The sequence below is a fragment of the Opisthocomus hoazin genome, chromosome 8 (assembly GCF_030867145.1).
Source record: "Opisthocomus hoazin isolate bOpiHoa1 chromosome 8, bOpiHoa1.hap1, whole genome shotgun sequence".
Taxonomy (NCBI): domain Eukaryota; kingdom Metazoa; phylum Chordata; class Aves; order Opisthocomiformes; family Opisthocomidae; genus Opisthocomus; species Opisthocomus hoazin.
The window spans coordinates 64243552-64265252 of NC_134421.1; the positions used below are offsets into that span (position 1 = coordinate 64243552).

At 40.5% G+C, this 21701-nt stretch overlaps 1 protein-coding gene across 1 annotated transcript in view; it reads right to left on the reverse strand.

Moving 5' to 3' along the window:
* Positions 1 to 9746: 9746 nt before the first annotated feature.
* The window catches only part of SEMA3E (semaphorin 3E), a 151511-nt gene continuing 139556 nt past the window's right edge, over positions 9747 to 21701 (reverse strand). Inside the window, exons 15-17 of the mRNA XM_009943572.2 lie at positions 16811 to 16878; positions 15160 to 15299; positions 9747 to 13077 (exon numbers count right to left, since the gene is read on the reverse strand). Of these exons, the coding sequence (XP_009941874.2) occupies positions 12625 to 13077; positions 15160 to 15299; positions 16811 to 16878 (661 nt within the window). The 3' untranslated portion in view covers positions 9747 to 12624. The remainder of the gene's footprint in view (positions 13078 to 15159; positions 15300 to 16810; positions 16879 to 21701) is intronic.

The window sequence follows — 21701 nt, forward strand, 5'->3', positions numbered from 1 at the left end:
GCAATTTTTAAAAAATATTTTCTGATGAAATTGCATGTGTTAAATGGTTATGGAGGCTTTTTGCAACAGCAAATCCAGCTTACGCATCAGCTGTCCATCCCGTTTTTTTCAGTTACTACTGTCCTTTGCTCCTCCTGTGCTTCCTGCCCAGTTGTATCAGTTGTTGAATTTCCTGCTCTGATCCCTCTTATGAACCCCACAAGCCTTTGTTCAGATACAGCTGAGAGAAGTACGTAGGGGAAGTAGTGACGGGCCAGGGCTAGTGTAGTCGGAAGGCAAAAATTACTCAAGCTAAGAATGGGGTTATGGAATGAAATGGGAACAAAATTCAATTCCTAATTAAAATAGCACACTTGATAAATTATGCAGCTCATTTGGTGCCTCTTTCTGATGCGTGTACCTGATGCAAGTGTGTTATGCGTTACAGCTGTCCTGGTCTGTAATGTCAGGAAGCAGTTCTTTTCAGGAAGTGTGACATATGGTACTTCTCTGATGAGCAACATAGAGCGGCATGTTCACCGGTTATCTCAGGTATATCCAAAGGAATTAAGCTGTGCTTCAGAAATGAAACTCTGGAGAAAGTATGAAGTAAATAAATTCTCTCTGAATGTGTTTGACCACATTCCTTTTCTGTATAGTTCCATAGATATGTAAAAGCTCTTTTCGCTTTTGCCCTGAAATCTAGTTAAATACCAAATGATGTATGCATGCATCCTATTACCATGTGGTATCATTTAACAAAGACGACAACTTAGGTCTATGAGCTAGCTTTCAGAATCACTAAAACAGAATCAGTTCTGTTTTAACCAAAACCAGGAGAGTGTTTTTCCAAAACTTGTTCACAGTTTGTATTTGTACATGTCCAGATACATTGCTGTGTAAATCTAATAAACTGCTGACATTTCTTTTTTAAGAATATTTACCATGCCAGCTGTGCTTGAAGTTCAGTTTCAAGTTCCTCAACTAAATCCCTGATCTGAAGTCACTTTCTGCTAAGAAGAAAGTCTGTAGCTGATTTCTGTTGAGTGCCTAGTATGGCGTTTGCATCTAAATGACATTTTTAAATACAGGAATTTAGAAATATTCTTCACTGGAGAAATAAAGGCAACTCAAGAGACTCCAATGCAGAAAAGCGTGGAGACATTAAGAGATTTGAGAGCACAGTCATAGCAGAGGTGGAATATTCCAAGCAGAAAACTCCTTGTGTAAAATCTTTATTTTGTGGGCACAGAATACAAGCTTTCTCTCTGAAATCTCAAATTATAGATGAGTTTTGCAAATAGCTTTGAAGTGTTGAAAACTGATGATATAAACAGAAACAACAGGAGTATGAAAATATCAAGGTACTAATAGATACAGCAGAAGATGCCTACAGGCAAGGTTGTTGTACCTTGTGTAGTAACTATGAGTTAATTCAGCAGTTCCCTGGGAGTTCATATGCATAATTGCAACTTTTGACTGTATCTTCATTAGAACAATAGAGGCAACCTCTAACTCAAACAGCTTCGGCTCATACTATCTGAAGCGGGTTCATCTAGTCTTTATTCTGAGCACAACCGTGCTGTTCAATATATTTATCAATGACATGGACAGCGACATCGAGTGTACCCTCAGCAAGTTTGCAGATACACCAGAAGGACGGGATGCCATCCAGAGGGACCTGGAAAAGCTGGAGAGGTGGGCCTGTGTGAACCTCATGAGATTCAACAAGGCCAAGTGCAAGGTCCTACACCTGGGTTGGGGTAATCCTCGCTATCAATACAGGCTCGGGGATGAAAGGATCGAGAGCAGCCCTGCTGAGAGGGACTTGGGGGTACTGATAGACGAAAGGCTGTACATGAGCCGGCAACGTGCGCTGGCAGCCCAGAGGGCCAACCATGTCCTGGGCTGCATCAAGAGAAGCGTGGCCAGCAGGACGAGAGAGATGATTCTGCCCCTCTACTCTGCTCTGGTGAGACCTCACCTGGAGTACTGTGCTCAGCTCTGGAGCCCTCAGCACAAGAAGGACATGGAACTGTTGGAGCGGGTCCAAAGGAGGGCTACAAAAATGATCCGAGGGCTGGAGCACCTCTCCTATGAGGACAGGCTGAGAGAGTTGGGCTTGTTCAGCCTGGAGAAGAGAAGGCTGCGGGGAGACCTGATTGCAGCCTTTCAGTACTTAAAAGGAGCCTATAGGAAAGATGAGGACAATCTTTTTAGTAGAGACAGCAGTGACAGGATGAGGGGTAATGGTTTTAAACTAAAACAGGATAGGTTTAGGCTGGATATAAGGAACAAATTCTTTACAATGAGGGTGGTGAAACACTGGAACGGGTTGCCCAGAGAGGTAGCGGAGCCCCCATCCCTGGAAACATTCCAGACCAGGTTGGACAGGGCTCTGAGAAACCTGATCTAGTTAGCGATGTCCCTGCTCGCTGTGGGGGGGTTGGACTAGATGACCTCTAGGGGTCCCTTCCAACCCAAAACTTTCTATGATTCTATGATTCCATGTGGCTTACACATACAGCAGGACTACGAATCATAGAATCATAGAATGGTTTGAGTTGGAAGCAACATTTAAATATCGTCTAGTCCAACTCCTCTTCCATGGGCAGGGACATCTTTCACTAGACCAGGTTGCTCAAAGCCCTGTCTTACCTGACCTTGAACACTTCCAATGGTGGGGTATCCACAACTTCTCTGGGCAACCTGTTCTTGTGTTTCACCAACAAGAAGAAAATCTTTCTTATATCCAATCAAAATCTAACTTCTTTCTATTTAAAATCATTATATCTTGTCACATCACTACAGGCCCAGGTAAAAAGTCTTTCTCCATCTTTCTTCTAAGAACTCTTAGGTTGGAAGGCCACGGTAAGTTCTCCCTGGAGCCTTCTCTTCTCCAGACTGAACAACCTCAACTCTCTCAACTTTTCTTCAGAGAAGAGTTGTTTCAATCTTCTGGTCATTTTCATGGCCCTCCTCTGGTCCCATTCTAACAGGTCCGTGTCTCTCGTGTACTGAGAGCCCCAGAACTGGACACAGGACTCCAGATGGGGTCTCACCAGAGCAGAGCAGAAGGGGCAGAATTCCCTCCCTCGACCTGCTGCCTATGTTTCTCTTGATGCAGCCTAGGGTACAAATGGCTTTCCGGGCTGTAAGCGCACATTGTTGGTTTATCCCCAGTACCCTTAAGTCCCTCTCAGTAGGGCTGCTCTCAGTCCATTCTTCCCCTAGTCTGTACTGATATTGGGGATTGCACCGGCCCAGGTGCAGGACCTTGCACTTGGCCTTGCTGAACTTCATGAGGTTCACGTGCCCACTCTTGCAGCCTGTCAACGTCCTTCTGGATGGCAGCCCATCCCTCTAGCAAATCAACTGCATCACTCATCTTGGTGGTGCACCAAGTGCTTAAGGTACACTCATTCCTACTGTCTGTCATTAATAAGGATATTGAAAAGTACCATACCAGTCCCAGTCCTCTGAGGGAGACTGCTTGTTACTGTTACCGATCTCCATTTGGACACAGAACAATTGACTGCAACTGTTTGCATGTGGCCATCCAGCCTGTTCCTTATTCATCAAATAATCTCTCCATGAAACCCATATCTCTCTTATTTAGCAAGAAGGATCTTGTGTGGGATCTTGTCAAAGGCCTTGCAGAAGTCAAGATAGAAGTCATGAGTTGCTCGTCCGTTATCCACCAACACAGTCACTCCATCACAGAGGTCACCAGATTATTCAGGGAATTATGGACTTTATGAAGTCCATAAAGCTTTTAATTTTATTTTCAGACAATGTAAAGATGGGAAGCAGAAATAATCCCATTTTGGGGGGAAAACAAAATAGAGCAAAACAAGACAAGGCTAAGCCTGTATCAGGGTTACACAGGAAGAATATTCTTTCTGAGCCTTCACATGAAAACTGATGAGCCTTCAGCATACCACATGGGCATCAGATAATCTGATCATCACGTTTCCAGTTCATCCGTGTGACGAATTTCACTTAATTACATTACATGTTAAACAGCAGGCATTCCCAACTCAGAATAATGTTTTTAATGATGCAGTTCTGCCTTGTTCATGTTATTCTAAGGCAGAGCCACCAGGTGTTTGAGGCCCAGGAAGCTCTGATAGTTACAGTAGCTACAGGGCTTACTTTCAAGTCTTGTAGTATGTACATATGCCGGGGCTGCTGGAGGTATTGGCTTTTCATCATTATGACTCAGGCTTACCAGGAGGTGAGTTTTTTTTTTATTCTGGATAACTTCTGAACTTAAAAGACTTAGCAGTGGTGATAACAAGTCAGGAGCAGCTCTCCAATTACTTTGCACAATACTGTGGAATAACTTGAACGCTTTGCCACAAGAACCTAGCTCAATTGCCTGAAATATGTTCTTGGAAATGTTTCTTCTTTTGCCATCTATTTAATAAACCCTACATTGTGCATCTTAAGGTAAAGTCTTGTATCTGCCACAAAAATCACATGAAAATAACATGTTTGTTTCTGTTCCTGCAGCACTTGTGTGATATACCAAAAAAAACAAGAGCAGTGAACATATGAGAGGTAAACCTTTTAGGACTACAGTTGGCACAAATACCTCTTGTTGTGTGTTCCCAAACTTGTTATGTTAGCGGATAACCAACTCTTCCTGAAAGAAACAAAACAGTTTGTCTCCAAAGAAGGAGAATTTCGAAGCAAGTTCTTGAAGTCTGTTACAAAGTATGTACTGATTGCAAATTCAGTAGGTAAGTTTTACTTATTTAAGGTATAAGTCTTGTATGCATTAAAGAAAGACTCATCATCTGTGCTGCATAAATCACTGCCTTGACTACGTCCTGGATTAATCAGACCTTAGTCTATTTGCTTGTCTGGACCTTGTGTGGGGAGAACAGCCTTTGCTGTGCTGAGGAGAGGAAGATTCAGTTTCAGGTAAGAAGAGATTTCCCACAACACAGCTTTTGTTTATGGTTACGAAAATAGATTACTGGCTTCATTTGATACACTTTTTCATGTGGCTTAAAAAGCTCGGTTCTTATGCAGGAGATGGACTGAATATATGACCGGAAAGAGATCACGGTCTGTTTTTCAGCTCTCCTACCTTTGAAAGTCTTTTATGGCCTTATGCCTAGTGAGAGGGAAGACAACCCACTTCCTTTATAACCTGAATAGAACAGGGGTGAAACATGATTCTTCTGCAGCCTTTGAAAGTGTAGCCTTCATGCATACTCAGCTCCCATCAAGCTAATAGATGTATTTTTTTGGAGGACTTTGTGTAATTGCAGTGATGATGGCCCTCTGTGCAGACTGCTTTGCAATTGAAAGCTCTATGGAGCATATGACATCTGCTGACCAAATGGTGCCATTTGCTTACTTTTAATTCTGCGAAAACAGTTTTCTACAAGGGCAAATTCAAAATACAGAAGTTACTAATAAATACTGTTTTTCCTGCCTCCTTCTCCTGCTTTGTGCAATATCAGATGCACTGAATTGCAAGTAGACATTGAGAAATAGTTCCCCATATCTTCCATGCACTTCCCTATCAGTCATCCTACATCCAATCCTCTCCCAACAATGCATCCTGTAATCCAACACCCTTTGCTCCTGCCATGTAGCTTCTGCAATGTCCCTCCCAAGATTTTGCAATCCATGTGTTGTCTAATCCCCTGGATCAGAGCAGGGTTGCCTTTGAACACACTGAGAACAGCCAGTGGTGAGAGTCATCTCTACTGGGGCATGTTCCCTGGCACAAGCTATAGAAGTGGCGATTATCTTGGCAGCTTCAGTCCCATTGACAGCTACAGAAGAGGACAGGAAGGGCTTTAGCTACTACTGACCCTACGTTCAGCACCGAAGACACAGCAGGTGATCAGATTAACCAGTGAGGAAGCACCAAAGAAGCCCCAGAAATGCCACCCTTGCAACTGTTTCTTTTACTCTGCAGTATCTTAATTTGTGCATTTTAAGTTCTTTGAAAAAGATAGATGGAGTGGAAAACTTTTTTTTTTTTTTTTTTTTTAAGCTAAGAAGATGTTTCTACCTTTCTGGAGCACATTATTTATGAAATCAAAAGTTTCCCCACAATTCATAAACCACCCAGGCACAGAAACAATGATAGCAATTCACAATTCAAGGTCTTTTCTAAAAGCTTCTGTGGGTAAGCTGTTCTCAAATCTTTATAGACACTAACCCCACACTAATATAGATAACTCACAGCTGAATATTCATCTGCCATCTCACAGTTCTGTGTCCCAGGTGTAACATTTAATGCAATTCACAAAACAATACTGCAAAGATGTAAAAAACTGTCAAAAAGGCAGAGTGCAGAACAGAAATGGCAATGTTCTAGGCTAGAACATTCATAATTTCAAGATAATATTTTATATTCTGGAGGCTGAATGAATTTTTACCTTGTTCACACTCTTAAAAGGTCAGTGCACATAAAAAATATTGCTGTGTTTTTTGGATGTGAAAAAAAAATCTGCTCTTTTTCAAAATGGTTAAAAGGCAGGAGGATAGAAACATAGATGTACTTTGGAAGTTTTCTTTGCAAGTTACACTTCAGGTTGATGAATATCTTTTTTTCACAGAGAAGTGGTATAAAAGTGAGTGAGCACCTAATTCCCTCTTCTTCTCAAGCAAATCTAAATAATAATGATTTCTGATTAAAATTAGTCTCTGATGAAATCTGACCTCTGAATAAATGAGTACATCACTTAATGATTTCTGCTGTTTAAAGGAAAAAAAAAACACAAAACAAACCCCACCCTCCGTATATATAATAATAATAATAATAATAATAATAATAATATGTACTATATACTGATTTCTTGCTGAATCCTGTCAACTTCATCCTCATCCTCCCCAGTGTCTTTATTTGCTAGCTCTCTGTGACAAAACTGCTCAGAATTATGTACCATGTTTTCAGCTATTGTGATAGCTCTGATGCTTTGGAGTATTTACTCTGAGAAAAAATTATCTTGAAATGATCTGATTACCTTAAAGCATCATGGTGGAGTTAATCTGATGAGTCATCTCATCCAAATGAAGACATCTAAAAAGGACTTGATAGGTTGCAATCTCAAAATATTTATTTTTCTCCTAAAACTACAAGGAGAAAAAAAAACAACCACCACCCCCCCACCCAAACAAATCCACAAACAAGCAAACAAAAAATAATTTCCCCCCCCCAAAAAAAAAAAATCCAAACAATCTTGAACTACCACAGGTTCTTGTGCTTTAAATACAGACTGTACCCTGGACTCAGTCCGACAAGACCTTGAATGGACATCACTGTAAACAGGCTTTATATGCCTTGATAGACTTACTAACCTCTGATTTTTCACTTTGACCCTCTTCCATAAGTTTCCACCCTATGGCAGGAATGACTGAGCAGGATGTCTTAGCCTATTCTTCCATAAACGGAAGTTGCATGAAAAAAACATTGCCTAGTACAAACATGCCCTTGCACATTGCTTTTGCAGTACAAGCTGGGACCTCTGCATGGTGTTGCACTGTGTTGGTTTGACTTGCCCGCTCACGTGGTACTGCTCTGGGAGTTGCTGCAGCAGGAATCTGCACTGCGTCACAGGGGAGATTTGTCTGGCCACAGGCTTTCTCTGCTCCTGCAAACAGAGTGAAGGGATACTAACATGTATTTTCATCCCTCTGGTGGTTGTTGTGGAACTAAAGAAATTTTGAACATAAAAAGCACTATCAAATATCCATTACTGATAATGATTGAAAAATAATAATAAAGTAGTATCACATTTAAGAAGAAGAAAATCCAGTAAATTAAATATTAATGATCTATATGCCACAGTTTAAACTACCTGTGGAATACTTCCATCACCTTGATTTTGACAATGTTCACAGTGCATTCTTCAAATTCGGTTTATCAGTAGTGCCTTTTGATACAGCTAGCAAATTAAAATACAGAAAATGCTCATGGTGCGTTAATTATGCTCATTGTTCTGCAGACTTCATCTCATTATTAGGAAGAGGAGAAGACAGTGAGTTACAGCTGTTCTGGCTTCTGATGATGATGATGGCGATGATGATGATTGACATTGCTACGTGCCTTCATAGACATGCTTGAAATCTGTGTTGAGGGCACTGGGTGTGTGTGATTCTTCAGAGTGAGAAAAAAATCGTCATGGGCTATATGTATGACTTTGTTAGAAATGCTGAAATTCAAACTGACTAGAGGTTTTCTGAGAGTTCATCATTTCTATGCAAATGCACCCACATTACATGTAATCCTAGACTGTACTTCTCCAAAAGCAGCTTTTCAAAGATGTGTAAAACCACTCTCAAAGGCAGGAAATTCTGAATGCTCTGAAACAGCATCTGTGACTCACCAAATATGCATGGATCCAGGCTTCTTCTCCCGCAATTAAATGTGCTCTTGCTAGATATGGATGAGAATCTTGGGAAATCTAGGAACTGGGCAGCCAAGGCTCCAACCACATTCAGCTATGCTCAGTTCTGGTGCACAGCCCAACTCCCTTCAGCAAATTATGAGCACATGTGTGCTAAGGCTTAACAAAATATTTCCTGGTTCAACATTAGATGAGAGTCACACCTCAAGTGGGCAAATCTGTTTTGTGAAATGGGATTACAGCAATGGATTATGCTGGTGTTTGGTAAATTTGTTTAGAAATGTGTTTATCACTGTGAAATGTTGATTAACTCATAGCAACTAGTAGGTCTACTTGACTTTGTTAGCACTGCCATTTTTCTGTTTGTAGTGCTACTCAGACAACTTACTTCCTCGAAGAATTAAAATTAAAAAAAGTCACTCGTGACTAGTAGAGAAAGTAAATGTCACCAAGAGGCAAGACTTGTCAATCACGGCTTTGTTTACAATAAATACTCCTGTTGACTGGACATGATTTCTCCTTTAAAAGCAGTGATTTGGTGAACTGAACAGGATTCCAGATCCAATAGGAATTGCAGGCATCCCTCTCAGTTACAGATGTAGAAAAGCTCACTTTCGGTGCCTCTTATCTGTACAGTGCAGCTTTCAGAGGCATTTGTGCCTTCTGGACCCAGAGATATAAAGTTTCATAAACAGCTTCACTGCTCCAAGGTAGACTAAGGAGATTAATTGCCTTTTAAAAAGGGAAGCTGACTGACTGTTTTTTTAGGGGAAAATTGATCTTTCCCCCCAAATTCAAAGAAAAATAAAGAAGCTCCATAACTATGTTAGTTATATTAATTCAAACACTGCTTCAAATATGACTATGAACTCTGCTATTCACGTACCTGGATATAGGGCAATTATTTTTGTCTCTTGCCTGTGTAAAGAGATCTGTTTTATGCTACAGAGAAGTTGTCTATATCCTAAAAGCTTATTTTGAGATATACAAGGCAGGAATATCACAGCAGGCTGGCAGTCTCCTGGCTTGATGTCCCAACAGAATCTAAGAGCACAGTAGTATGTACAAGGTGACAATAATCTCATTGACAACAAGAGAGAAAGAGCAAAGCAAATCAAAGTGTTTAGTCCAAGTGATCTGGCTTGTCCCTCGCCAGGCAGCAGGGCAGAGTTCAAAGCTTTATTCAAACCATTGCTTCTCAGTGAATTTCTGTCAGTTAGAATCTTCTGGGGTTAAGGGACCATGTTTCACTCTCAAAACACATTCATGCAGCAGATGCTGCTCTAATCACCACTTTGCAAAATCTACCTGACATTAATAGACCAAATCTCCTTGTTACCCTGTGCCAGTTTCCCACCTGGCAACCATTTATTAACAACTCTCTGTCCTGATCTGAGATCTCTGCTCACAAAACACATGGTGAAGGGCATCTGTAAATAACAATGTGTGACTGGTGATCTGAAAAATAATCATATTGCCTGGTGAAAATAGATTATCAGAAATAATACAGATTATTTCAGAGAAATATGATTCTTAATAATATTTATAATTTGACCACTTCATGCACATACAAAATACATCAAAGTCATAACTAGAAGAAGCAGACAATGCCCCCCATATATACAAAGAAACATTTTAAATAACATTGTCTGTGTATGAGCATATTTATGCGTATCCTTCCAAAACACATTGTCAGTCTTTCTCTTCTTCTTTAGGTGTCACAGCACTCTTTGAACAAGACCTTGTAGTTCTGAATTCTCACAGGCATTGCAACCCTGAAAGCAGCAAGCTGTGAGACAGAAATTTGAATTTTAAGAGGTAAATAAAAATTTAATGCAATTCTCCACATGTAACCACTAAAGGGATAGGGAGCTAAAAATACACACTCTCACACAAAATGAGGAATCCTGATTTGTATATCACATGATTTCCACCTGAAATCTCAGAGAATGAGACACAAAGTTATTCTTCTTCCATCAGGCCGAGATGCTGTTATTCTTTTCTAATAATCCATTAAAGGTACATTTGGCACTAATTATTAGCAAATGAATCAGAAAAAGTGAAATGTAATTCCCATTACCATTAAAAAGAAGTGGACTCCTTAATTCATCAGAAAAGTAATTCGGTGGTGTTGTAACAGTTTTCCACCAAGGACGCCAGCAAGGATTGTATAGGGGATTAAGTATAAATCCGGGATGCTTGTTCTGTACGTGTTCTCTCTGCCACAGCCTTCAGTGCTAGCTTTCCCAATAACTCTAAACAAACACAGGATCCTAACTGCAAAAAAGTTCCATTAAACCTTCATGGAAAAGTGAATTTATCCAGTCTCCTGTATCAGATCAAAGTTTGCAGCTGCGTGAATTCATGCAAGGCTGCTCACAGAGTCCGGTCTCATCCCTTAGACAGACATTCTAATGAAGTGTAAACCCTCATATGAATTATTTTCCTTAACACAGCTGGCTAATGGAAAGATTTATCTTCTGTTATACTGACATTAAGTGAAACCCTGTTTTCCTCATACTCCAGTTGCTGAGTGTGCCCGCGGGCTCCTTTCAAACACTGGGATAGTCTCTGTTCCCAGAGGAGGACAGCGAGGTTCACTTGTCCTGCCAGCAACTGTGAGCTCCTCTTATACACAGCCTGTTTGGAAAATACTATGTTAGCATTGATTGCTGCATTTGTTAACACCTCAAACCTAGAAAACATCTCTTTTATCTAGGCTGTTAATTCCCACTAAGTCTAAATTCTGTTTCCTGATTAGAAGTTAAAGCTCAACACGAATCTCCTGGTGACTGCTGAACCCCTTGTATATTTTCTTGGTGGCATCAAAATCTGTATCAGCTTGGATATTTCCTCTATTAGCACCATGTTCTCATTTGAGGAGTTAACTGATTTGTGACTCATTTGTGTTTATATCTTCCCTAACTATTCTAATAATTTCTAATAAAAAAAAATCCAATTAATATTGTAAGATCAGATTTCTCAATTAGTGGAAAGCTGCATTCTGCATCTGGTTTCATGTGCTTAAAGATATTTCTTCTCTTTTTTTAAGTAAGTCTTGAAAGAAGTAGATTGTAAGTGACTTTTAGTTCTTTGATCTCCTCTCCTGGTATCATTCACAAGAGCAGCAAAGCAGCCCTTTTGACCAGAGATACCAGGCAAAGATTGACCTGGAGCAGACCCTGAAACTATAGAAACACAGCTGCATAATGCTGTTCTTGTTTTTAATCTACATCCTAACTTTTTATGACTGCATTTTATCTCAAAAGCACGTTAACAACATAAAACATGACTTAGTTTAAATGCTGTCTTTCCAGTATAAATGACTTCCAATACTGCCCTCTAAATCTGTGGATTTAGCACATGGAGACTAGAAGTACGTGCTGAAAACAAATCAGCCGTGGATCTGGGTAATACTTCTTCTTTATGCACATTTCTTCAGAAAATAGATGGTAGTAGTGGATTTTGCTTGTTTTGCCACAAGAAGGCACTCCCTTAATTCATGTCGTTCCTAAGGCAATGTCGATTACTGAAGAGAACATAGACTCGTCTTCTCTCTAAACCATTGTTCCAATTTTTTATGCAAATAAGTTGAAGAATTTCATTCTGTTTGTGTTCTCAGCATGCATTTGACTTACATCAAGGTACTAGGCAATATTATTTAGCTGTGAGAGCACACTGCTCTTCATAAATGACTGATAAGACAAAAAACAGTGGGAAATAAATAAGATTTCCCTTCATTATCTTTAGAAATAGCAGTACACAGTATTAACACAACTCGTTGTTCTTAGTGATAAACTCAGGCAGGTCACAATCAAAAGGAAAGATCTTAAGACGTGCCACTTTCAGAACCATAATAAATTTGTGAAACAAAGAAAAGATGTGTTATGTTTTTCATCCACTTGTGAATGCTTAGCTATCCGAATTTGTTAAATATGCCATCATGTGCAACAACATACAGCGCAAGCATGGTCCACACAGGAAACTGAGTCAAGCACTCGAAGTCTGAAGATTGTCACGTCCTCCCTAATGCAAAACTCTGATTGCATTGACTTACTTAGAATCAGATAGTTAAGAAGATTTTGTTTAAAATGCTTCAAAACAGTCATCATGAGTGTATGGTATAACTTACCATAGCTTTTTTGTTTTCAGTCTCAATATTTTATATATGTAAACCTGTGTCATTTACCAAAACCAGGACTGCTTTCTCCCTCTTACTTAAGTCCAAATAAAATTTCACCCAGAAATAGTGGATCGCTGTTGTCCATCAAGAGTCAGCTATGTTCCTGGGCAACCGGTAATGCTCTGGCCTGATCCTTGCCTTCTTCTCCTGAGAGATGGCGTATTTCCACTTGGATGGAGACATTTTAAGCTTTTTTCTCTTCTTATCTGTACACCACACTTTCTCACAATATTCTTCCACCCTCTGGAAGTTGCTGTAACCTATTAGTTGAAGAAATTCCTTGTACCATGGCTTTGATGCCTGAGGTATACTGCTTTGCATTGGGCATGGCATTTTGTGAGGTGTCTCCTCCTCATAGTCTTTGTTGAACATTTCATCTACACGTTCTTCCTCGACTATTTCCAGGGTGATTTTCCTGACAGTGTGAACAATGCTGTGTTCCACTGTCTGACAAAAATAGGTCCCTGCATCCAGCCGATGAAGCTTCAGGAATAAGAGGCCAAGGTCCATTTTGATTATTCTGTCATCTGTCTTCACCTGAAAAGCAAACAGGTGCAGTTATAGAACACAGGCCTTTACTATTACGTTAAATCAGTGCAATTATTTCTGAAATATTCTTTCGTGAACATAACATTAAATTTTGAGAGGAAGATTAGAGATCCGTTATCGTTAATTCTCTGTTTATAAGTAATAAAAATGTTTACTTGAAATAAACAAGAGGCTGAGCTGTGAAAGGAAAGTGGCCTAGAGAATCTGGCAAGCATGGTGGAACAGACAGTAGACCAGATAGTTTCCTGTTTTCTCAGCATGGGTTAGTCACTTGTGGCTAAATCACAGAGGGAAATAAGGTCAAAACATGTAAATAAACTACGGGGTGGAAAACAAATGGGCATTTGCCAGCAGACCTGCAATAACTGGCCCTGGGAATGCTCTTACACATTGACAAATGTTTTTGAGGGAACACTCACAGATATATGTATATCTAACTGTAGGGCCATTGTGATCTGAAAGCCTTAGTTCTGAGTTTGGTGCCTGAGTTCCCCTTACATCTCCTGAGAGCTAGGTTCTTCAGTATGAGGCATTTGCAGATGCTAACAAGCAGGGAGCACAGACCTGTCTAATCCATCCAGGAGAAGTGCCCAGGAGAATGTAATCCCCATCTTTGTAGCTAACAGTAAAATGTTGAATATGAAGCAGAAGAGAAGTACTGGTTGCAGAATATATGAAGACCAGCCCTGCTGAGAAGGACTTGGGGGTGCTGGTGGATGAAAACCTGGAGATGAGCCGACAATGTGTGCTCACAACCCAGAAGGCCAACTGTAGCCTGGGCTGCATCAAGAGAAGTGTGGCCAAAGGCTTGAGGGAGGTGATTCTGTCCCTCTGCTCTGCTCTGGTGAGACCTCATCTGGAGTCCTGCATCCAGCTCTGGAGCTCTCAGCTGTGGAAAGACATGGACCTGGTGGAGCAGGTCCAGAAAAGCCCACAGAAATGGTCAGGGGGCTGGAGCACCCGTCCTATGAGGAAAGGCTGAAAGAGCTGGAGTTTTTCAGCCTGGAGAAGAGAAGGCTCCAGGGACACCTTATTGTGACCTTTCAGGACTTAAAGGGGACTTATAAAAAAGACAGAGACTTTTTACCAGACCCTGTAGTGGTAGGACAAAGAGTAATGATTTTAATCTGAAAGAATGTAGATGTAGATTGGACATAAAGAAGAATATTTTTACGATGAAGGTGCTGAGACCCCACATCAGGTTGCCCAAAAAGGCAGTAAATGCCCCACTCCTGGCAACATTCAAGGCCAGGCTGAAGAGGGCTTAGAGCAACCTGGTCTAGTGAAAGATGTCCCTGCCCATGACCAAATGAAGCTATCTAGCTTAGCGTAATCTGATACCACTGCAACACTAGCTAGTTTGATTCCAAAGGTAGCCTACATTGACTGGCCGCTGCATAGATCTCTATCATAAATGTCCACATTTAGTATCAGATGAGTCCTACTCCAGAGATCTGCAGATATCTATGGCTAAGCTAGGGTTTCACATTTACAGTAGAGCCTAGCTGCTAGGTAGAAGGCAATCATCCTTATCCTTTTGTGGTCTGAGGCTTTTCTCCCTATGTCCTTCCACATACTAAGTGGGGACAGTTATGCAACTGTGTATCAGAGAGGTATTGAGGAATAAATACAATAACTTATGAAGCACTTTCATAATAAGGAAATAGATGTGAAAGAGGCAGAGAATCAACCAACCGCCATTTTCAGAAAGTTTTGTAGTAGAATGGCTGAGGCAGCAAGTATGAATAGATGTGAAGCTAGACTAACATCTGGAGTAATATGTACACAATTCACCTCTGCAATAACACACCTAGAGAAGTGGTGGATTCTCTTTTGTTTTGAGAACTTAATTCAAGCTTCACTACATTTCTAACATCTGCGTTCAAGATGCTGAACGCAAACACCATATGAAACTCTCAGGTCTATTAATTCAAGAGAGCAGATGAACATAATTATTTTCCCTTACATCCACATACATTTCAGCAACAGATGACAAGCCTTTCAGTGAAGATATAATGTTCCTAACCATGAGTTCTCTTAGTTAAAGGATTAGGCTATAAAAATATTTACCTCTTCCTTCTTAGTTTCATGTGCTCGCTGGACAAACCAGATTACTTTTGCTTGTAAGGTCCGAGGGGTGCACTCCAGAAGGGTGCTGTTGTACTCTATTCCATAAACAAATCGTTCCTCAGTCTTCTCCAGGACTTCGCCTGGAAGGAAAATAAATGTTTTAAAAAAATGTGTTAGTGCCAATTATAATCAGTGTATTTACTTTGAAGAGTGAGATAGTTCAGATCCGATCAGATAGTGACTGAAAAGTAGTGCCTGGTGAAGGCCTGACCCACTAAGTGAATTTTCCCATCATCTCAGACTCTCACAGTATCTGACCAGAAGTTAAATGTATCAGATTTTGCCAGGATTCAGTTAAGATTACTCACAGATAAACAGATCTCAGCCTTTCACACTTCTAATTGTTTGTGCCTAGTTCTTATGAATAGTTAATTTATTTCATTTTCAGTCAGTGAAACAGGAGGATTCAATACATGCTTAAATATAATAAATAATGATATATTTTTAGGGATAAGAATGAGAACACATAGCCTTTAGCAGAGTGAAACTCTTAAAAACTATAAATACCCTAACCAATATTATGCATCTCCATGTCATACATATGTAAAATGAATATACAATTTCACCCCAAGGGTGATAATAAAAACAAGGTGAATGAAATTAATCAAAACTCAATTCTGCTTTTCCATCCAACAAAACTTCTGGAGGAAGGTAAGCTAGATGTTACACTGGAGGAGAACAATTGCCTCATTAACTAAATCATCCTACTCTACAGTAGTGAGAAATATTCTTGATACCAATCAGTTTTATACCCTAGAAATACCGTGGTTTATATCATTGTGATTTATCTGTTGTATTGCAAATTTACTCTATAATTAATATTTCATATTGGAATATAATTTTCCAAAATCTACTATACACTCCAATAGACTCAAATTTTAATGAAGATTTCTCTGGTTAAATATCTAATGCTTAATATCTAAAATATATTTTCTTTGTCTATCTACATTAAAGAACCTTTTATATTACATTTTTAATTCTATAAGTGCATTGGGTGTTATCCTGCAAAATACTGAAGTTGTTCAGGCAACTGTTTGCTGTCTGTTTTGCCATTCCAAATATCAATGTTTGAAATCATCACTTTCCAAGGTTTAGACAACAGCATTAGACACAGTAATGTATCATTTTTTAGGACAAATCTTGATAATGATCATAAATACACATTTGTATTCTGACATGTCATTGCCCATGTCCGCGCTGGGGAGCTCCTTCAATTCCCACTTCTGGCTGAGTGTCCTGGCAGTATTTCATATGTATTTCAGGATGCAGCCCTGTTGCTTCCTATCCCTGTCCCATTTTCCCACCTGCATTTCTGCTGGAAACCCTTGAGATGCATTAGCCACATCCCTGATATAAATGACAGGGCTGCAGTACTACAGGAGGACTATGGGATGCACGTGACCTGTGGTCAAAACAAAGTCATTTTTAGATCTGAATGACATAAGTTCATCCCCATGACTCTTATAACTTATTATAGGAATATGCCAGTAAAAAACCTCAGGTGAAAGCGTGGTCTGGCTCATACTCTTGGCAAAATCTGTGCTCTCTGCTCGAGGCATTTACTAGCAATTTATAAATGTGAGTAGATTACCAATGAACTGTTGGCCAAAGCACTGCTGCGCTGCATTTCCGTGTCGAACATCTTGTCTGCGGAAACGTCTGGAAAGGAAAAAATGGAATTGTTTGAGATAACATATTTAGATTGTTGAGTTTATGCTGAAGTGGCATTCATTAAATACATAAGGAGCTATATCTTGATTCCTAAAAATTTAGCATTGTTGTGAGAAGTACTCCTTTATGCATTGGTATTCTCTCCCACTCAACCTATTGGGAATCACATGTTTGAAAAAAAGAAACAGACTTGTCTGGGGAAGAGGCACAACTACATGTCCATTTTCTACATAACTACACTGATGTTACAGACAGCAAAACTAGATCCTGTGAACCACCTAGGCAGCACTCAGTGCTAGGAAGAATCAAAGGGACCTTCAGCCTGTCATTGGGTTCTATCTCTCTGGAAGCCAAGGAAATTTTCCTTTTTTAGGTTAGAACAGTTTGCCACGTATGTGAATAGTAGTTTTCATGTTATACTTTGCTTTCTTGTTCTTTTTTTCCACTTGGGAATCTCAAAGTGCAGAGCAAATACTTTATTTTATTACATCTGTGTAGCAGATAGTTATTAAGATCATTTTTCTTCATAGGGAAATAAACACATTCATGACTTCCCTATGCTTAGAAATTGAGCTGGTGGCAGAGCTGTGGTGAGAACCTGGCAGCCCTGGCTGCAACCTGGAAATAATGCAATTGCTTTTAAGAGAAAAATTGTTGTGAGTTTTGGGCTTTGGGGATTTTGTAGACAGTTACAGAAAAACAATGAAAACTGTAGTTGTACAGTGCATTCCCAGAGGAACTGTGCTTTTACATGATAATTTTTTTCTCTGAGTGTCCTGATAAATAAAATTAAGATTGCTTACTATGGAAACGAAAAAGCCTGTTGGAATGCCATATCTTGCCAGATGTAGTATTTCCAGCAACCTGATGTCTAGTTATACTAAGGATACCTTTCCTATATTTGCATAACGAACAATTCTATACACTATTATCAAAGTCATACATAACAAATTAACAAAAATATGCAATGCAGCAAATTTTACACAGCAGGTATGTGTACAGTATAAATCATATATGACAGAAAAAAGCAAAGACAAGCAGTTTTGTTATTCTTTGAATTATTACTTCAATAATGCTTTTCTCCAACATGATGGGAACACAAAAGGCAGAATCTTTGACACAAACTGAATTTACAAAAAACTGTGTAGATTTATACTAAAGATCTTGCCTGTGGATGTTACCCATCATATTTCTAAACTGGCAGTAGACAGTGATTGTTTTCCGAGTTCTGCCACCTGTATGGACTTCTGATCCAGTGGGGCTGGTGTACCAGCTTTCAACTTTACTGATACTCTGAGTAGCAGAGCCAATGTTTTGCCATTGTTTTTGCAGGAGAATCTGCAAATTCAGTGAGGAGTGTGTTGAGCTTCTTAGATCGAAGAGCCAAAAACACATACGTGTTATTAAATGGAAACTGAGATTCTGAGATAGCAACAGGGCTTTATCATGCCCTGGGAGTTCTCATTGTAATGCACGGATGCTGTAGCTTTGCTTACTGATAACTCTGCAGAGTGTCAGTGCTGAATAATGCTGCCACCAGCTTTGCATGTGTGTGTATACAGATTATTCAGAAGGGACATTCTTTTGCAGAAACATACACAAATAATATAAATATTAGCCTTGAAAAAACAAACAAGAAAACCCCACTGCTGTCAGGCCCAGCAGCCCTATCTAGCAGGAGCAGGACCAGGACTGTTAGCAGGCATGTAGTATTTACTACTCAGTTCCCAAAGATCATTGTAGAGCTAAAAAAACCCTAGTCCTTAAGATAGGATATTTCACAGAATCACAGAGTGGTAGGGGTTGGAAGGGACCTCTGTGGGTCATCTAGTCCAACCCTCCTGCTGAAGCAGGGTCACCTACACCAGGCTGCACAATACCTTGTCCAGGCGGGTCTTGAATATCTCCAGAGAAGGAGACTCCACAACCTCCCTGGGCAGCCTGTGCCAGTGCTCCGTCACCCTCAGAGGGAAGAAGTTCTTCCTCATGTTCAGACAGAACTTCCTGTGCCTCAGTTTGTGCCCATTGCCCCTTGTCCTGTCACTGGGCACCACTGAAAAGAGCTTGGCCCCATCCTCCTGACACCCACACTTCAGATATTTGTAAGCATATATTAGGTCCCCTCTCAGCCTTCTCTTCTTCAGGCTGAACAAGCCCAGCTCCCTCAGCCTCTCCTCACAGGGGAGATGTTCCAGTCCCCTCACCATCCTTCTAGCCCTCCGCTGGACTCTCTCCAGTAGCTCTTCATCTTTCTTGAACTGGGGATCCCAGAACTGGACAGAGTACTCCAGTAGTTAGAGCCATTCACAAAAAAAGAAATGTTTGTTGTATGGAATTTTGCTGTTGTGAGTGTGAACACTGGGCAAGATACTTCTACCAGTGCCTTTGCTTGCTGCTTTTTTGAAGAAAAGGAAAAAATGAGGAGAGGTGCTGAAAGAGAGGGAGTTGCTGGGAGATAAACTGATTTCACAAATACTGACATAATCCTGGTATTTGTTATTTTTTCTTAATAAATATTTCATTCAGAATTCCATGAATAATAGAGTACCAGACAATCCTGACATAAACTACTATAACGAATAACTGTCAGTGACTAGCAAATATACTATTGAGTATATGGAAGTGTCTTTTGTAATCTATAACTTCACGAATTTAGGTTTCAGTCTGTGACTCTGTGCTTTCAGGAACTTAGTAAAAATGTTCAGCAAGAAAGCAATATATTTGTCATCATCATCATCACCATCATCCTCATGTTTCTTTATTATTTCCCAGGGATAGATGAGACGAAGTCACAATGGCTCAGGGAGAAAAGGCATCGATGTGGTTTACATAGTTATATCAATAGGCTGAGTTTGTGTTTGCTGAACCAAATGTTACAGCAGAGTGACGCTTGGGTTAGTACTGAGATTTAGCTGCGAGGGGAAGGCAGCCGCTTAACCGCCCCCCACCATCAGTGCAGCGCCGCCTCCCCCCTCCAGCCTGGGCACCCTGTCGCGGGCAGGCAACAAACAGGGCCAGGAGGCTTGGGGGGAGGAAACCCCTAGATTTGGGAAAAAACCCACCTGTTTGGAGCTCCCTTGCTAACCACAAGAGATGAAACGTGTATTTGTGTGTTTGCTGGTGGAGTGGGTGGTGGAGACAGAGGCCAGAGAGGGAGAGCAGGCAGGAGGGTGACTGTCAGCTTCTTAAAATTAGCTACTGAATCACAGGTTAACAGACCTACCCAAGCTGAATGACATTTTAAAATTACTTCGGCCCTTTTTCAGACAGGAAGTTGAGCTGGCACAGCAAAGAATCTCACTTGTAGAATTTAGTGCTTGTTTGCATAAAGATTAAACTCACTAAATCAGATTGCAGAGGTAACAGTGGTCTAAAGCATAGTTTTAAGTCCTGGACCTCTCTGCTTTCTCAAGCGTGCTTCATGGAAGTTGAATGCAATATAATTTCCTTCTGGCATCTTAAGTGTTTGCAGTATGCAGGAACCATACACCTGTAACTACCATGGCAATGTAGTATGCTGCACTACCGTACAAAGATGCGGCATTTTGGGCTCAATTTTTATTTGTCCCTAATCAAATTCCATATCTAATTCATTATCCAGGCTATGCATTTACAAGGAATTATAATACAGGCTTTCAAAATTGAATTAATTAGTACCAGCTGTCAAGCAGAGGCTTTTTTATATTTATGCTGCTGTTTTCTTTATATCCTGTACATGCCTGACTTTACAGTTTTTCTATTTCATGTTTGTCTAAACACTTGCCATACCTGGGAGACATTAGGGTCTAAAGCAGAGAGCATTTGTATCAAATGGGGAGGACACATTATACATCCCTGCTTCGGTTCAACTCTTTACTAGTAGAACTGGAATTAAAAAGAAAGCTCTTAGCAGTCCTCTTGCTGCACTAGCAGGGGTACTCTTACAAACCAAAAGCCCACCTAAATGCACTGCATGAGGGCCACATCTGAGCACACAGAGGTGGTATTAAAGCCAAATGCGCTATGTAAGGCACAGCTCCCTAAATCCTGATGACGCGAGGGCTGCCAGGAAAGGGGTGAACAAATGCTTTCCAATGCCCCTTGCACTCACATTATTTGTACTACCCTGTACAGCTTGAGCAGAAAACTGGAGTCCTGAAACAAGGCAAAATTAAGATGTGTATGCTCTGGGAAGTGGTGTTAATTGTGTCTGCAGCCCAAGGCAGCCATGGCAGGATTATCGCCTGCTCAGGGATGCTTGGTATCAGAAAACTCCATGTTCATTACTGAGACCTGCCTTTTACAGCAGTGCCCTCCACCCAGAACGCAGAAAGAGGCAACTTAAACCAGCTTCCATACACATGTCCTAAGTGGCTCTCCCTGTCTCTCCATGTACCACACAGTTAGTGTAAACTCATAAGTTTAAATTACTCTGAGTTTCAGCTATGAGCTAAAATGAACAAAGCAAATACCATCCATCTCTCTCAACATCACTAGTCCTTGCTGGCTGTTCCTCAAAGTTTTATACTTAAAACAAGTTTTTCAGACTTCAAGAACATTCAATTGAGTGCAAATCCCTTCTCCACCGATGCAGTGCTTATCTGAAGAGAAGGGGGGTGATAACAGCAGTATTTTCTTCTTTTAGAGACTGACCTGCTGATTGCTGGGGAGGTAAGGCACAGGAAGGTGCCTGGGGTGCTGCCCATATCACTCAACCCTGGATAAATGCATGTGTCAAAGGACTTAAGGGCTGTTACTCTGGGAATTGTCTTAGGTGAGAAAATGTGCTAAAAATGTACAGCAGAGCTCGGGACTGAGTGAGTTTCTCTTAT